General features: G+C 47.1%; 1 protein-coding gene across 1 annotated transcript in view; it reads left to right on the top strand.

The window, feature by feature from the left end:
• Window positions 1-641: 641 nt before the first annotated feature.
• ADRA1D (adrenoceptor alpha 1D) overlaps window positions 642-15,041 on the top strand; it is a 51,371-nt gene continuing 36,971 nt past the window's right edge. Inside the window, exon 1 of the mRNA XM_062575096.1 lies at window positions 642-2,419. Within this exon, the coding sequence (XP_062431080.1) occupies window positions 1,453-2,419 (967 nt within the window). The 5' untranslated portion in view covers window positions 642-1,452. The remainder of the gene's footprint in view (window positions 2,420-15,041) is intronic.

Raw genomic sequence — 15,041 nt, 5'->3', positions numbered from 1 at the left:
TGGGGCTGGAGGCCACCAGGGCTTGGGAGCCATCAGGGCCGGGGGCTATCGGGGCCAGGAGGCACCAGGTGTCAGGAGCTGTCGGGGGCCAGGAGTTGTGGGGCCGGGGGGCCGTCATGTGTCAGGAGCCACCGAGGGTGGGGAGCTGCTGGGGGCTGGGAGCCGCCAGGGGCCAGGAGCCATCGGAGGTCAGAACCGTTGGGTGTTGGGAGCCGTCAGGGACTGGGAGCCGTCGGGGGCTGGGAGCCGTCGGGGCTGGGGTCGTTGGGGGCCGGGAGCCGTTGGGGGCCAGGGTCGTCGGGGCCGGGGGCCGTCGGGGCCGGGGGCCGTCGGGGGCCAGGGTCGTCGGGGCCGGGGGCCGTCGGGGGCCGGGGGCCGTCGGGGCCAGGAGCCGTCGGGGGCCAGGGGCCGTCAGGGGCCGGGGTCTGTCGGGGCCAGGGGGTCGTCGGGGGCTGGGAGCCGTCGAGTGCCGGGGGCCGTCGGGGCCGGGGGGTCGTCGGGGGCCGTCGGGTCCGGGGGCCGTCGGGGGCCGGGAGCCGTCGAGTGCCGGGGGCCGTCGGGGCCGAGGGGTCCTCGGGGGCCGGGGGCCGTCGGGGGCCGGGGGGCCGTCGGGGGCCGTCGGGGCCGGGGGGCCGGGGCCGCCGCACCGCGCGGCGCCGCGGGCAAATCCTGCCCTCTGCTGCCCCCCGGCGGCGGCGGCCGGCGCAGCCGCGCGCTCCTGCTCCCACGAGTGGGCTCCAGCTCCCACGAGTGGGCTCCTGCTCCCACGAACGGCCATTTGCCCTCCCCCTCTACCCCCGGGGATGCTTGCCCGGTGCGGGGGGGGAAAGGGGAGCTCACCTCTCCTTGCAAAGTAGCAGTGCCTTCCTCCTCCTCCTCTTCCTCCTCCGGCAGCACCTGATGCGCTGAGGCTTCTTGACACCCCCCCCCCCTCCCCGAACCCTGTCCCTCTCTCCTCCTCCTCCTCCTCCTCCTCCTCCCCAGCCCGTCCCACAGCCCCCCCCTTCCCCTCCGCTGCCGGAGCTCTCTCTTGCAACTGGGAGAAGCCGCCCGGAGCCGCCCAGCCCTCCCGGCCGGTGCCCAGCGCGGCCCCCGGCCTCCCCCGGAGCATGCGAGGGCGGCGGGGGGGCTCCTCGCTGCCTGCCGCCCCGGCTGGGCAGGAGGCTCGGGTGAGCGGCGGCGATCTGCCGCGCGGCCGGGGCCGGGAGGCCGGGAGGGAGCGCAGCCCCCGCCCGATGTGAAACGGGGCGAGGGGAGAGGGGGCGGGTGGTGGGGAGCCGGGCACCCAGCCTCCCCCTCCCTCCTTCTCTCCTTGCCAGGGAGAGGAGGAGGAGGACGAGGTGCTGAGCGAGGCTCGGAGGGGGCTGCGGGGATCATGCCGGGGGGGCTGCGCCTCGGCATCGCTTTCGCCGCGGACGCATCGCCCTCCATGGAGCCCGGACTTTTTCTACAATGACTTTCCCCGAGCTGAGCAATGCCAGCTTGAGTGGGAACCAGACAGGGCAGGGCAGCCAGAGCAGTGCCAACCAGTCCTGGGGGCTGCAAGCTGAGGACCTATCCGAGGGCAATGGGACCACGCTGACTTTCGCCTTGGATGTGCAGGCAGTGGGCGTCGGGGTTTTCCTGGCTGCCTTCATCCTCTCAGCCATTGTGGGGAACATCCTAGTCATCCTCTCCGTAGCCTGCAACCGGCACTTGCAGACAGTCACCAACTACTTCATCGTCAACCTGGCCATTGCCGACCTGCTGCTCAGCACCACTGTGCTGCCCTTCTCAGCCACCCTGGAGGTGCTGGGCTTCTGGGTGTTTGGGCGCATCTTCTGCAACATCTGGGCAGCAGTGGACGTGCTGTGCTGCTCCGCCTCTATCATGAGCCTGTGCATCATCTCTGTGGACAGGTACATTGGCGTCAAGTACTCTCTCAAGTACCCCACTATCATGACAGAGAGGAAGGCAGGGGTCATCCTTGTGGTGGTCTGGCTGTCCTCCATGGTCATCTCCATCGGGCCACTGCTGGGATGGAAGGAGCCACCACCACCAGATGAAAGCATCTGTAGCATCACAGAGGAGCCGGGTTATGCCCTGTTCTCCTCCCTCTTCTCCTTCTACCTGCCCCTCATGGTCATCCTGGTGATGTACTTCAGGATCTACGTGGTGGCTAGGCGGACCACCCGGAGCTTGGAGGCAGGGGTCAAGAAAGAGAGGAATAAATCCATGGAAGTGGTGCTGCGCATCCACTGCCGGAGTGTGCTGGAGGAGCCTCTCTCCAGCGCCCGGAGCAAGGGGCACAACTTTAGGAGCTCCCTCTCCGTGCGGCTCCTCAAGTTCTCCCGCGAGAAAAAAGCAGCCAAGACTCTAGCCATTGTCGTGGGCGTTTTCATCCTCTGCTGGTTCCCCTTCTTCTTCGTCCTGCCTTTCGGTAAGTGACTCCATTCCCCATCCCATCTCTGCTGGCAGTGGCTGTGCCCCTGGGGGCCTGCTCTTCGGGACAAACTTTCTGGACAATTCATGCATGGAGTCAAGTGATAGATAAAAGGTGAACAAACCAGCAGCAGACTGATTAAATTAATTAGCACTTATTCAATATTTATTAATCAGGTTCATATAACCAATGAAAATAAATAGCAACCGAATAAAATAACAACATAATCATTGGTTTAGTTAATTTATTATTTATTCATCATTGTAATTAATGAAGTTAAGACTAGGGAGGGAGAGAGCAAATTTGTCTCAAACAGACCATAATTATGACACAGCAGTCTCCAAACAACTTTGCAGCCCCTACTCCCCACCCTTCCTCCCAGTTTGGGGAAGGGTGCCTGGGTCTGATTCCTTGTGCCCAGCACTCCCACCCCTGCTGTGAACTGGTGATGATGTTGGAGAGCGAGTGAAGCTTGAACCTGCTGAGAAAAATCCTCTTGTGGGGAGTGTTTCAGATAGAGGCATGGCCAGGGTCACGGCCACGATCACTTTAGGTGTTTTTGACCTCCACCACGTGGCTGGACTGAGTTAGGGTGATTTGGGATTTGGTCTGTGCTGTGCAGAGGAGGAGGGTATGGCTGGCTAGGAAGTGTCCCTTTCAATCTGGCCGGGCCTCTGCCCTCCCTGTCTCCGTTGACTTCCTGGGATGCTGATGTCACGCATGGATCTGGACCAGGTCTTATCTACACTGGCATGATGGTCCTGGGCAATTTCCCAGCACTGCTCCCACTCTGCAAACGGCAAAGGGGAACTGCTGCTCCTCCCAGTGGAGTCACACCCCCAGGTCCTGCCCCACTTCTCCTGGCCCTGCCAGAAGGTTTCTGTCGGTAGGTGCTCACTTTGGGTTATACAATAAGTTTTGGCAAGTTCTTAAAAACATCTAACTCAGGAGATGGGTTAGCCCTGTGGAGCGATGTAGCTGAACCCAAGAAGGGGGTGGTGAAAAAGAGGAAGTTAAAATAAGTACCAAAAGTAGGTGCTGGACTTTGTGCAGAGCTCACCAAAGGTCTGCTACACTGCCAAGGCTCTGTCTGCTGGGTGGGAGCCATTTATCCTATGGCCCCTGGGACCTCAGCAATTGTGTATGAATAATCCTACAGCCAGGGAAACATTATAGCCAGGTCTGCAATTTTTATCCGGATTTTTCAAAGCTCCTAGCTCAAGGCTCCTTCTCAAGTGAACAGAAACAAAGCACCGTGACCGAGGGAATAATTTAGATCAGTCTCCCTCTAGCACTGCTGCTCTTTCCCCAGGGCACAGCTGGAGCCCAGGGCTATTAGACACCTAATTGAGGCCACTCAATTAGGAACTGGCCCTCAGGTGAGATAATTCAGCCCCGGGACTGGTGGTGCCTTGAAAGCTTGTGTCCCCCTAGAGTGGTGGATGTGCTGTGAGTGTTGTTTGGTCCTACAGTGCTGCTACTCTGCCTCTGAGCTTTCCATTTCAGTTTCTGGGTAAGGATGGGATTTGATGAATGTATCTTAGCTTTCTGTAGGTGTTAAATTATTGCTGTTGTTGGAGATTTTACCTTATGTGAGCAAGAAAGTGTGTGGTGTGACTTGGGACAGGGAGCAGCAGCGCTGCTATGAGTCTCTCTGTAAGACCCTAGGAAAACTATCCAGACTAACTGTGCCTCAGTTTCCCCTTCCATGCTCAGGCATCTCAGGGGATTAAAAAAAAAATGCAAAGAGTTTTGAAATTGTGTGAGTTGTGGAGTTGTCAGTGTTCAAATGCTGATCTCCTTGGACAGTAGTGGGGCTTTGACACGCAGCCCCAACCCCAGTACTTGCCTCCTTGGCCCATCAAAAAGGTGTTAACCAACTCTAAATCTTAGTCCCAGTTTTTTGTCCTGTAGCTAATGAAGCTGGGAATTTGAATTCTGATCTTCTGAGTTATTTCCAGTACTTAGGAATAGAGCACAACCATCAGGCAAATACTTTATTTTGTTTTTCCGCACGTGTCCTCCCATGAAACTCTTGAACTAGCTCCTCCACTGATGTAAATCACTACCATTGCATTGAAGTCAAGGGAGATACACTGATTTACACCGGCTAAAAATCCAAACTTCTTTCTTTAAGCTCCTGCTGTGAGTTCATTTGCTTCCTCCAAGTGTGCAACTTGCCAAGTTCTTTATAAACATGGCTTTGATCTTTATTTCCTGCTACATTATGCATATAACAAACACAGAAAAAGTTCATTTATTTTATGACTAGAAAATATGCTGCTAATTTCGTCCCTCCCAACTTTATTAATTGCAATTTCCTGTTCAAATCTGAGACTTATTCAATGTTATTTAGATAGAGAACAGAAACTTCTGCAAGGTCTAATCTCTGATTTCACAGCTCAAAACATGGGTATGAAACTTGGGCAAATTAGTAAGTTGTAAATCTGCAGGTTTGAACACGTTGGATCCCTTTCTCTTTGAAAGGGGGAATGTGAGTGCTTAAGTAGAATTTTTTTTGTTTGTTTGTTGGATAAACTTAAAAGAAATCATTTTGGGCCAAATGGAAAAAAGAGATACGTATTTTTAATAAAAATGAAATATTAATGAGAAACAAAAATTGCTTTGAATTGACTAGTATGTTTTTCCTGACCTGAAGTGAAACATATTGTTTCAGTTGAGGAAAAAGGGTGAATGGGAGTTTGCTAAGGAAAAAAAAAGTACACTTATCTGGGTTTCAAAGTGAACTGTCACATTACAGTGAAATGAAAGTGTTCCCTAAAATGTCAAAATGAAATGTTTTGACTTTCTTATTTTCACTGTTTGACATAAAATTGCAAAAACTTTCACTGAACTGACTATACTTTTTAGGGATAAGTAAATTATTCAGCTGGAAAAAGACTCCCAGATCTGCTCATCATGGACTTAACCTTCAGAAGCTTCTGTACTGGCTCTGTCACTGGTGTCTGTGCTAATCTGTATGCATCTTTGTAGCTTTCTATGGAATAGTTTTCATTTTAAGAAAACAGAAATAGTATTTATCACAACAGCATTGAAAAGCTGTAATGACTAATAATTCTAAACAATGGGATCTATGTATGTACTGAGTGTTGCCAGTAATTTTTCCATGCTTGAATAATTTACAGGCATGCTGTTTTAAATCAACTGAAACTCTCAAATACCTCCACAGACTATTTATCAGCTGAGTAATTTAGCTCACTGTTGGGTTTGTGATACATGTCCCCAAGCACAGGATGCCATCATCAGGAGTTAAAACACAACTAAAGTTTGCCTGGCTAATGAGACTCTGTAAGAAGCTGTTTGCTGAACAAGAGACGAAATCCTAACCAGGTGCACAGCCCCTGTGTGCATTGCACCCGCTGCTGGGTGTGCAACAGAGCCCTGCCGAACTGCATCCTACAGGGAACCTGGGTGTCTCGTGTCAGAGTGTCTTTTTCTGTAGTAGAGATCTGTCAAGAGAATGACATTGAAGGCTTTCTAGGGCTGTGGACCAGGATTTAATGGTATTTTAGGTTTTGTAGGATAGGTTTCATCTCACTGACAGTTTCGGTCATCAGTGTCTCCACCTCTGCTTGTCACAGCATCGTGGAGATACAGGTTGGAAGGGACCTCTGAAGGTCCAACCTCTCTCTGAGTCTGTTTATCACCGTGATACGAATTACAGTGTCAATGTGCCTATTCTTCCTCCCTTAACTACAAAGGTAGTCGAGGCATCTAACTGGCTGATGGTGTCAATGCTGCAGGTATTTGCAGGAGGTGAGATGTAACCTGCTCTTTTTTCTTTTTTTTTTTTTTTTTTTTTTCCCCTGATGAAGCAAGATACCAGGGCATTATTAGAAATCCCATGTGTACCCAAGTATTGTCTGGCTTACAGTCGTTGCCTGATATTGGTCTATCTGCTGAACACCATATTTATCATGCTCCAGAGGTGTCCCAATTCATTTTCTTTTTTTTCCTAAACTTTTTTTTTCCTTTTTTTTCCTCCTCCAAATTCCTCTAAATGAGTGTATGTAGGATTGAAACCTCTTTAAACCAAAAAATAACTTGCAACTTGGCTTACCTCTGTTCTGAGCCCGGGTTCCTGAGGAACTGAGGTGTTTTCTGTGGATGAGTGTCTGTATATGTTCTTCTCCAACCATTTTTGAAAGCATTGCCCGTCTCGGTGAATTTCAGAGAGGCTTGAAATCCTGAAGGTAAGCAACACCTACATCATCGTGTAAATAAACAGGGAGAGGAAATCCAGTAGCCTACCCAAAGAAGGAATGCTCAACCCTGTGTTAGCTCAAGCCTTTATTAGACACCAGAGTCTACACAGGATTTCAGTATTGAGGCTCAGACTCTACAGACTTCACTGACTCTTCTGTTAATGGAAAACCCTGCTACAAATTAGGTGATGGATTTTTTCTTTGCAGTAGGCATCTATAGAATGGAGCAAGGAGTCAGAACCTCTTGTATAAAAGCTGCAGGTAGTTCATGTGCTCTCTCCAACCTCTTGCAGGAGCAGATAAGTAAGAATAGGAGGATGGATGGAACTCTGCACCCCTGCCACCCAGCCAGTGGTAGGAGAACATGCAAAGACATCTTGGGGTCCCACACAGGACCATCTTAGGAACAGAGGGAAAACTCTTCTATGTCACAACCCCAGAAGCATTGGGGAGGAAACAATTGTCCCTTCAGATCAAGAGTACACTAGCCAGTACCCAAGATGGTGATTTACCTTCCTCCATGCCTCTTGAGTTTTTTTAGCAAGCATAGTCCAGCCCAGGTGATGCATTCTCACTGGTGGTATTCTTTGGATTTGGTTAGAAGTCAAGCCCATTGTGGAAAAGGCACAGTAGCACCCATAGCTAATGGCACACAAGGGTGAAGGCCACAACCCAAGGTTCCCTCTACCCTGTCTTCCCTCCAAACAGTGGAAACCCAGACCAAAAATGATTTGAGACCTTAGTATAATGCAAGGAGCTGCATTATACTGCCAAGAAATGATAGCAGTATCAACAAAATTCTCCATGTTCATGGTCTCGCATTTGCCTTTGGCGGTGACTTGGCTGTATTTGTGGTGGATCCAGATATGATTCAGAAAATCAGCATCCTGGCTTTTTTCCCTACATCTCAAAGGAAAGACAGCTGCTATGCAGACCAGGTTCAGAAATGTCTCCTTTAAGCCAAAATAAAACTAATTCTGTAGGCACAATTTTTCATACAGCAGAAGTCCTCTCCAAAAGAGTCTTACAGAGGATAGGTCTTCAGAAACAGAAGTGCGGAGACTTCAGTAACTGTCCTTTGTAAAATGAATGATGGGGAGGACCATTTATGTAGAACCATAGTTGAGAGAAGACAAAGTCTGTTCTGGCAGAAGAGGAGAATCTAATTCTATTCTGGTAGAAGAGCATTTAGCTTGATTTTCTGAGAGAAAAGGGTTTATGTCATTGTTCTGTGCCTGTTTGTGCATAAGCCTGTTCCCCACCATCTGTTAAACTACTTCATCAATCTCAATCAGTTTTGAGATCGTTGTAAAGGTCTCCAGGATAGCAGGTTTCTACAAGTTTCATAAAAATGGGCAGATGGGCAAAGGAGCGGGAACTTGTAAACTCTTCTACACTGAAGGAAGATTGAAGGGTGAGCTCAGCCCCTTGTTAGACATGAGAAAATACTCACTAGAACTCCAGCACAAGACACAATTCTGCAGGAAGTGAAACTTCTTCGGTCAGACTGTGCACAGGATGACCTGATCAAAAGTGTGATTTAACAGGAGGGCGGAGAAAGATACACAGTGCAATTATTTCCATTGTCAGGATAGTCTTTCATATCTCCTGAAATTTTCTGAGTCATAGTGAAAATGGCAGAATTGGCAAGGAAAGAAAGAACAGGCAACTGCTTTGGAATAATTTGGTATGATGCAGGGGAACTTTTCTGCCTGAACCTTGGACTGAACTAGAATCAAAGCATCAAATCAAACTAGAATCAAAGCAATTGCAATGCACCACTCCATCTGTCATATGTCCCCCACTGATGTCTGGACCACAGAAATCATACATTCATTAAAAATGCCAGCAAAGATTCAGGCCAGAGTCTCAAAAGCCTGTTAGGTGCCATGCTCCCATTTAATTCACCTGAGATGATCTCTAGCAAGAGGCAAGAGTCTTCTCATCTGTTTTCCACCACAGGATGTGACTATCAGATGGGCTCATGCCAAATTGCAATCACTGGGGATAGATTGCTCTTCCAGCCCATCTCCTTTTCTCAGGGAAAGGTCACCTAGCCCTAAACCTATCTTAACCTGTTTTTCAAAATTCTTCTTAAGGAATTGCGATGAGGTCAAATCCATCACTTTCCCCAGCAAATTATTCTGTTGCTTAAATAGTCTGTGTGCTTTTATTCTGGGCTCAATCCTTGGTGAAGGCCAGAATAATGCCTGTGTGTTTATTTGTGTACTCACTGGTAATGCCAGCAGATGCAAGTCTAATCATCCACCCAGCAGTATTTCTGGCTGAGTGTGGAAGAGGAAGTGGCAGGAACTCACTGAGAAAGCAGTGCAGCACAGCCTTCTCCCTTATCCTCTCCCTGCTTCATGCCAGCTACATCTGGTGCACTGGCCACCCTGAAGACTGAGCAAAGCAGTCTCACTTGTAGGACAGTCTAGGAAATGTTCTGTCTAGAAACCTCTTTGCAGAAGTATTATCTATTTAATTATTGACACATTGACAGATATAAATTGGTAAGGTTTTCTTTCCTTTTCATTCTACAATAAATTACAGAGGAACTGGGAAACCTCATTTTTGGGCCGATACCTGCCAGTGGCTCAATCCTACAAAATTCCTTCCCATGGGAATCCCTGCTCTCTAGAGTACAGTGTGCAGAGGTGCTTGTGTGCATGCATGTCAAGGCCTGTCCCCCTCTGCTGTCCCTACTCCACAGCTTGGAGTCTTAGGTCTTTCCTGGTGCATATGCGGTGCTTCTTTGGCCCACAAATGTGATGATCTCTAAATTTAATTTTTTCCATTTCAGAGCATCTGGAATAACTTTAGGGATGTGTTGCAGTCTACCTGAATGTCATTTCTAGGACACAATGGCAGGGATATGTGTGGTGGACATAGCATAGGTACGTGCGGGACAGTCTTGGGTCACATAGCCCAATGGGACAGCATCAGAAGAATATCTCGGGCAGAAGTGAACAGACTGGAACTGATCTGCATTTACTGTGTGTACGGCCAGAGAGGGCTCTGTGGAAAAGCAGAGGAGAATATGTTGGCATTTTGCAGAAGGACCCAAGAGAGAATTGCAAGCCTGTGTGTGAATAACCAGGCCCTGGAGCAACTGGGTGGCTAATTCATTTCACAGTGTTGATTCACTCCTTGTCCTGTAGTGCAAAAGCCATCGGAGTGCAGAACAACAGGGAAACAGGTCATATGTGCTTGAAAATAGCTAGCAAAAAGTGATTATTTGGAGCCCAACTGACTGTGTGTGGTCCCCTTCTTACTCCACACACTATGTAGAAGGCCAGAAACAGGCAGAGGGTTTTAGGACAGTTTGCAAGAGATGCAGCATTCTGGATTTCAAATAGTGAGTTGGGCACCCAAGTTTCAATATACGCTCTGTCTCTGCTTGGCCAAAGTAATGCAATGACTCAGTGAAGTGACTGGGAAGAGGACCCAGATCTCCCATGACCTATATACTGGATTACTCTGCTTCTAGTCCACCCACCCAGTCACCAAATAAAACTATTTAAAGCCAAGTTCTGTTTTTGTATTGCTGTCTTGACGCATCTTGAAACAGTTGCTATAATGGACGTACCACAAACAGAAAAAAAAATAGAAAAATAGAAAAATTTTAAACTACTGTGATTCGGTGGACAAAGTCTTATAAAACTCTCAACAGACATTTTGGAACCAATATGAAAATGTACTGTATAATATTACATCTATATTAAGCCGAATCCAAAGGTTTTATTACATTTGAACACACAAAACTTTGTCCTGGATATTCTGGGAAGGAGTTTTAATAAGCCAGAACTATCTTCATTAATACATATTTGGGTAAATATTTGGCTATTAATTCTTATAATCTGCTTAATGAGACATAACGAAGACTAAGTAGAAGGGTGGAGGTTCTCTTTGGTATGATCGTGCAGGGTGGCTATTTAGTCTCCTGTTACTGGCTTGTTTTTAATTGATTTTGCCATAACAAACAGCATTAACTAGGTACTTCTGACTGCATCATGTTAATGATTAGTATTGCAAGAGCTTCGTGCTACCAATGAGCCATCTTAATTAGAAGTGTGCTCACTTTAGTAAATATATATATATTATACTTATGCTCATGGCTTTTAAGAAAATAAATATTTGGGAAAATATTTAATATATATAAGTAAAATATATAAATAAATGCTTCGGAAAGCAACCTGAATTATCCTCATATTGATTGATCAGGACTTTTATTTGATGTGATTACTGTGCTGTATTCCAGGTAGTGCTGATAGTCCTATCAAGATTGCTGGACCCTTCTGGAGTAAGGTCTCAGTTTCTGGTGCCAAACATTATCTATTAGGAAAACTTTTCCATGTGATTGTAACACTCTGAATTTGTTCTGCCAAATCCAAGACAAAATGAGATAGCTGTATCTGAGAAAGATGACAGGGAAAAACGAAGTGTTCAGCTGCTATAGGAAGTGTTAGGGTGACAGCTTTTAATTTAAAAAGCTCTAGCAGTACCGTGTGTCAGAGCAGAAACTTGATATTTTGCCCCACTGGGGCTGGGAGGTGCTTTCTTTCAAGAAATTGCAGGAATTAGGCAAATATGGACAATTTCTGTGAAGTTATATGTATCTGAAAAGAAAGCACACTTCTGAGATGTTGGCAAAGATGAGTGCTTTGGCAGTACGGACCTTGCTGGGGAAGGAGTTTGGAGAGCAATGACCTTTGCGTCCATCTCCCATTTCCTGAATACCTTATTATCGCTGATAAGGATTTCTGCTCCTCTGCAGTCGCCTTTACTGCACATTCCCACTTTTTTCCCTTCTTCTCCAATGTCAGGCCAGTCTCAGGAGATGGGACCTTCCCTAACAGCGAACACCAACAGTGTACAGTCTAATCACTCTTCAGCTTCTTAGATAACCAGTAATGAAAGATATTTGAGGCTGCAGTTCATCTTATCCTAATATTGACATCTAAAACAGTCAGATGAGTCATACCTCAAAAGCACCTGTGTCTCCCCAGTGCCTCTGAGGAAAGCCAAAATCACTAGCTTGGATGTGCACGGGAGACATCTACAGTTGGCTGAGATGAATCTCGCAGTGCAGCCAAATGAGACCTGGTGTGCCAAAGTCTGACACTTTCAACTGGAGCTGACAGGAGTTACACTTTGAGGATATGAAGTGCTCCATAACACTGTGACATGAACAGATCATGTCTCTGCGCCCAAAATAAAAACATACTTGACATTGCTTTGTGGGTAGAACAGAAAAATGGGTCAAAAGGCCCTTTCTTTCCTAGGCAAGCTGTGAAAAGAAAGATTTATGGCTGCAAATTATTTGACTATCACTGTGATAAGTGCCTTCAAATACCCATGAGGAAACAAATAATGCGGTCGTCAGAGGAGGGCTGAATAGAGTGAGTTTAAAAAGCATGAAGTCACATACTGACCAACACAGAGATACGGAATAGCTGTTCCTCAACTTAGCACCAGCCCTTCCCATGCAACTGGCATGGCAGGGAAGCTGCAGAGAAATAGAGCATGAAATTAAAGACTATAAATGTAAGAAACTGAAGTTTTGCGAATGCAGCTTTCACTTTGGCTTTGTCCATCATTTGAGCCTTTAATTTTGCAATTTAATTGGGTTCACATAGCAGTTTTATTGTATAGGATATAGTATAACTTGCCTGGAAACTTCAGTTCTGTATGTTCAGTAGAAATCAGCGCTGGCCATAGTAGTAAAGTTGAGATAATTATTACCACAGAACTCAGTTGCAACATAAGGAAAGTGAAAATCTGTTATTTTTCCTCTCTGCATGAGAAAAGATGTCTTTATGACAACTTAATCCCAGAATCTGTCATTTCAAAGGCTGAGATATGAGGAACACATAATCAGCAATCTCATCTTTCCATGAACAATGGTGGGATTTTGAGTGTTTCCTGCAGTAACTTCTACTGTTTAAGATACACCCCCAAATTTGAGTGACAGTGATGAGGACAGGAATTGGCTGACAGGAGAAAACAGGCTTTTCCTTTCAAATTTCTCTTTCAGTAGAAATTCAATACAGGAAAATGTTCAACTTCTGGATCAACCTTGTGTAAGTTCAGGGTGTCCCTCAGGTTTCTTCACATCAGATACGACTTGGGGTTATCACTAAAGCTATATCTACCAGCTAAATGCACTCTGTTCCAGGAAACAATCTTTGCCCTTTCACTAGCCAAGTGGTGTGGAGTGTCTCATGTCCATGTAACTCAGGGTTAGTCCTCTCCAAAGGAGACTTGCACATCCACATTGACGTGCAAATGCTCTTTGGGCTGCTCCAGCCTTCACAAGGTATTCCTGTAGGTCTAAAGCATAATTATTATTTTTATACTTTCTTAGTATAAAGGGTGTACAATAACATAGAAATTGTTGGCTGCCTGTTGGAGAAGCTTTTAGGCAATCCAAGCATGTGACTTTGCCTTGTGCTCCTGGAAGACCCCACAGATGGGTCCCATCCAACCCTGTGTCCCAACAGGTTACTGTGCAGCAGCTGTTGGTTAGTAATATCCTGTGGGAAGGGTCTTCTCAAAAGAGACCTCATGAATATGGTGGAGGGGTCGGAAACAGCCTGACAACCCATTGTAGCTGCAGTGGAACAGCTGGTCCATAGTAACTTGTTTCTATGTGAGACAGCAGCCAAAAAAAAATTAAAATTCTGTAATTTCAGGCCTGCAGTTGAGGAAAAGATGAAGAAATGGACTTGGAGAAGGTGCAGTAGAAATGAGAAGTAAGAGAGAGAGAGGCAAGGGATGTGGTGAGGCTAGTGAGGGGCCGGGAAGGTTGGATTGGGAGCTTTTTCCCTCTCCAGCACCCTTGCGATGGTAGGGTTTTGGGTTCCCAGAGGTGGTTCCTGCAACAGAGAATTTGCTCAGCCCCAAAATGTAACTGTCGCCTCTCTCTCCTAATGTTCAAGCTCATGGGAGTATTTCTAAGTGCCAACTGCTGCCATAGTGTTTGATGGTCTCATTTTTGTTTACCCACCTGCTCTTAATTTTGTTGTGGCTGAGAGGGTTTGGGGATTTGGGAGTGAGGGTAGTCATGAGGAATTGCTTCAGTATTAAAGTTCAGCAGCTGGCTGCTTTCACAGGAGAGCTGCTTTCCAGTTTGGCAGTTAATTGCCATTGTTATTTGCTGTAAATATTTCTTTTAAAATGCCATTAGGGACACTGAATGATGGGATTTTACTTCTGAAGGCTTTGCCTTTATGGCACACTTTCTGTCCAAAGCTCTCCAAGCCCTTTGCACCTGTTACTGAACACATGTTCCCAAACACCTCCCCCCTCCTTCCTCCAAAGCGACTTCCAGACTCTGCAACACAAAAGTGAAGTCTCTGGTGGTCACTGATTAATTGCATCAATGATTTGCTCACCAGAGTTGTAAGGAAACCTGCCTGAGTGGCAGAACAGTAAAATTCACATCTTCCCATGCAATGTGTGCAAGGTGGTGCCAGCTCTGTAATTTAAAGAACTAAATAGCAGGAAGGGGAACACACACATACCTTGAGAGAGAGAGAACCAGTCTGTTTCAATATTGTTCATCATCATTTTCAGCTGGAGAAACTGAGGCACCGTTCACCTACCTGTGGTCATTTGGTAGCTCTCTAGTATTGCTAGCACACCAGCCAGCTACTTCTGCGTGTTCTGTCTGTCTTGGTGCTGTAGAAAAACTGTCACACTGAACCAGAACACTGTACTTTTCCCTGCCTCATAAGTTACAGGTGTGATTAGCCCAAGGATGGATTTACTGGAGTGACTGGAACACGATATGGCTTTTTAGTTACTTCTAATGAATAACCTTTCTCTGAGAGTGCTCCTTAGCTAATGCATTTGGAGTGGAGCCAGAGAACCACAAGGTCTGGTGGCAGAAAACCAACCACCAGCTCACTAGAGACAGGACATTCCTTCAACCCTATGATATTTCAAACCTGTTGTAATTCACAGCACAGTCATTAAGGCCCTGGAAATGCACCTTTTATCCCCCACACCCTCCCGTAGCAGAAAAATCCCACTGGCAAAGCCTGTGTCCCAGAGCGCACACGTGCAATTTGGGTTTTACCTTACCTGCTTTGACTGAACAGCCTTGTGGGACCTAAGCTGGCAGAATCAGGATCAGTCCCAGTTCTGTGAGATAGAAATCCACCTTTCGGCTGCTCTGGTCTGCAGTGTCCCTGCACAACGATGGAAATGCACTGGCCACTCCTGCTCCCCCTTTTGTAAAGCTCTGGGGGGTTCCTGTTGGGAGAAATCTCTGCTTCCATCAAGTCCAAGAGGCATTTCCTATTGCTCTCAGTGGGTGCGTTTATGGCTATCAGGGAAGGAGACCTAGGAGGAGAGTGCAAGTACAATGCTCATTTGCTCCCTGAATC

Source organism: Rhea pennata, chromosome 4, assembly GCF_028389875.1.
Source record: "Rhea pennata isolate bPtePen1 chromosome 4, bPtePen1.pri, whole genome shotgun sequence".
Classification (NCBI taxonomy): Eukaryota; Metazoa; Chordata; class Aves; order Rheiformes; family Rheidae; genus Rhea; species Rhea pennata.
The sequence above is the reverse complement of the archived record's forward strand: the minus strand, read 5'-3'. Positions and strand labels throughout refer to the sequence as shown.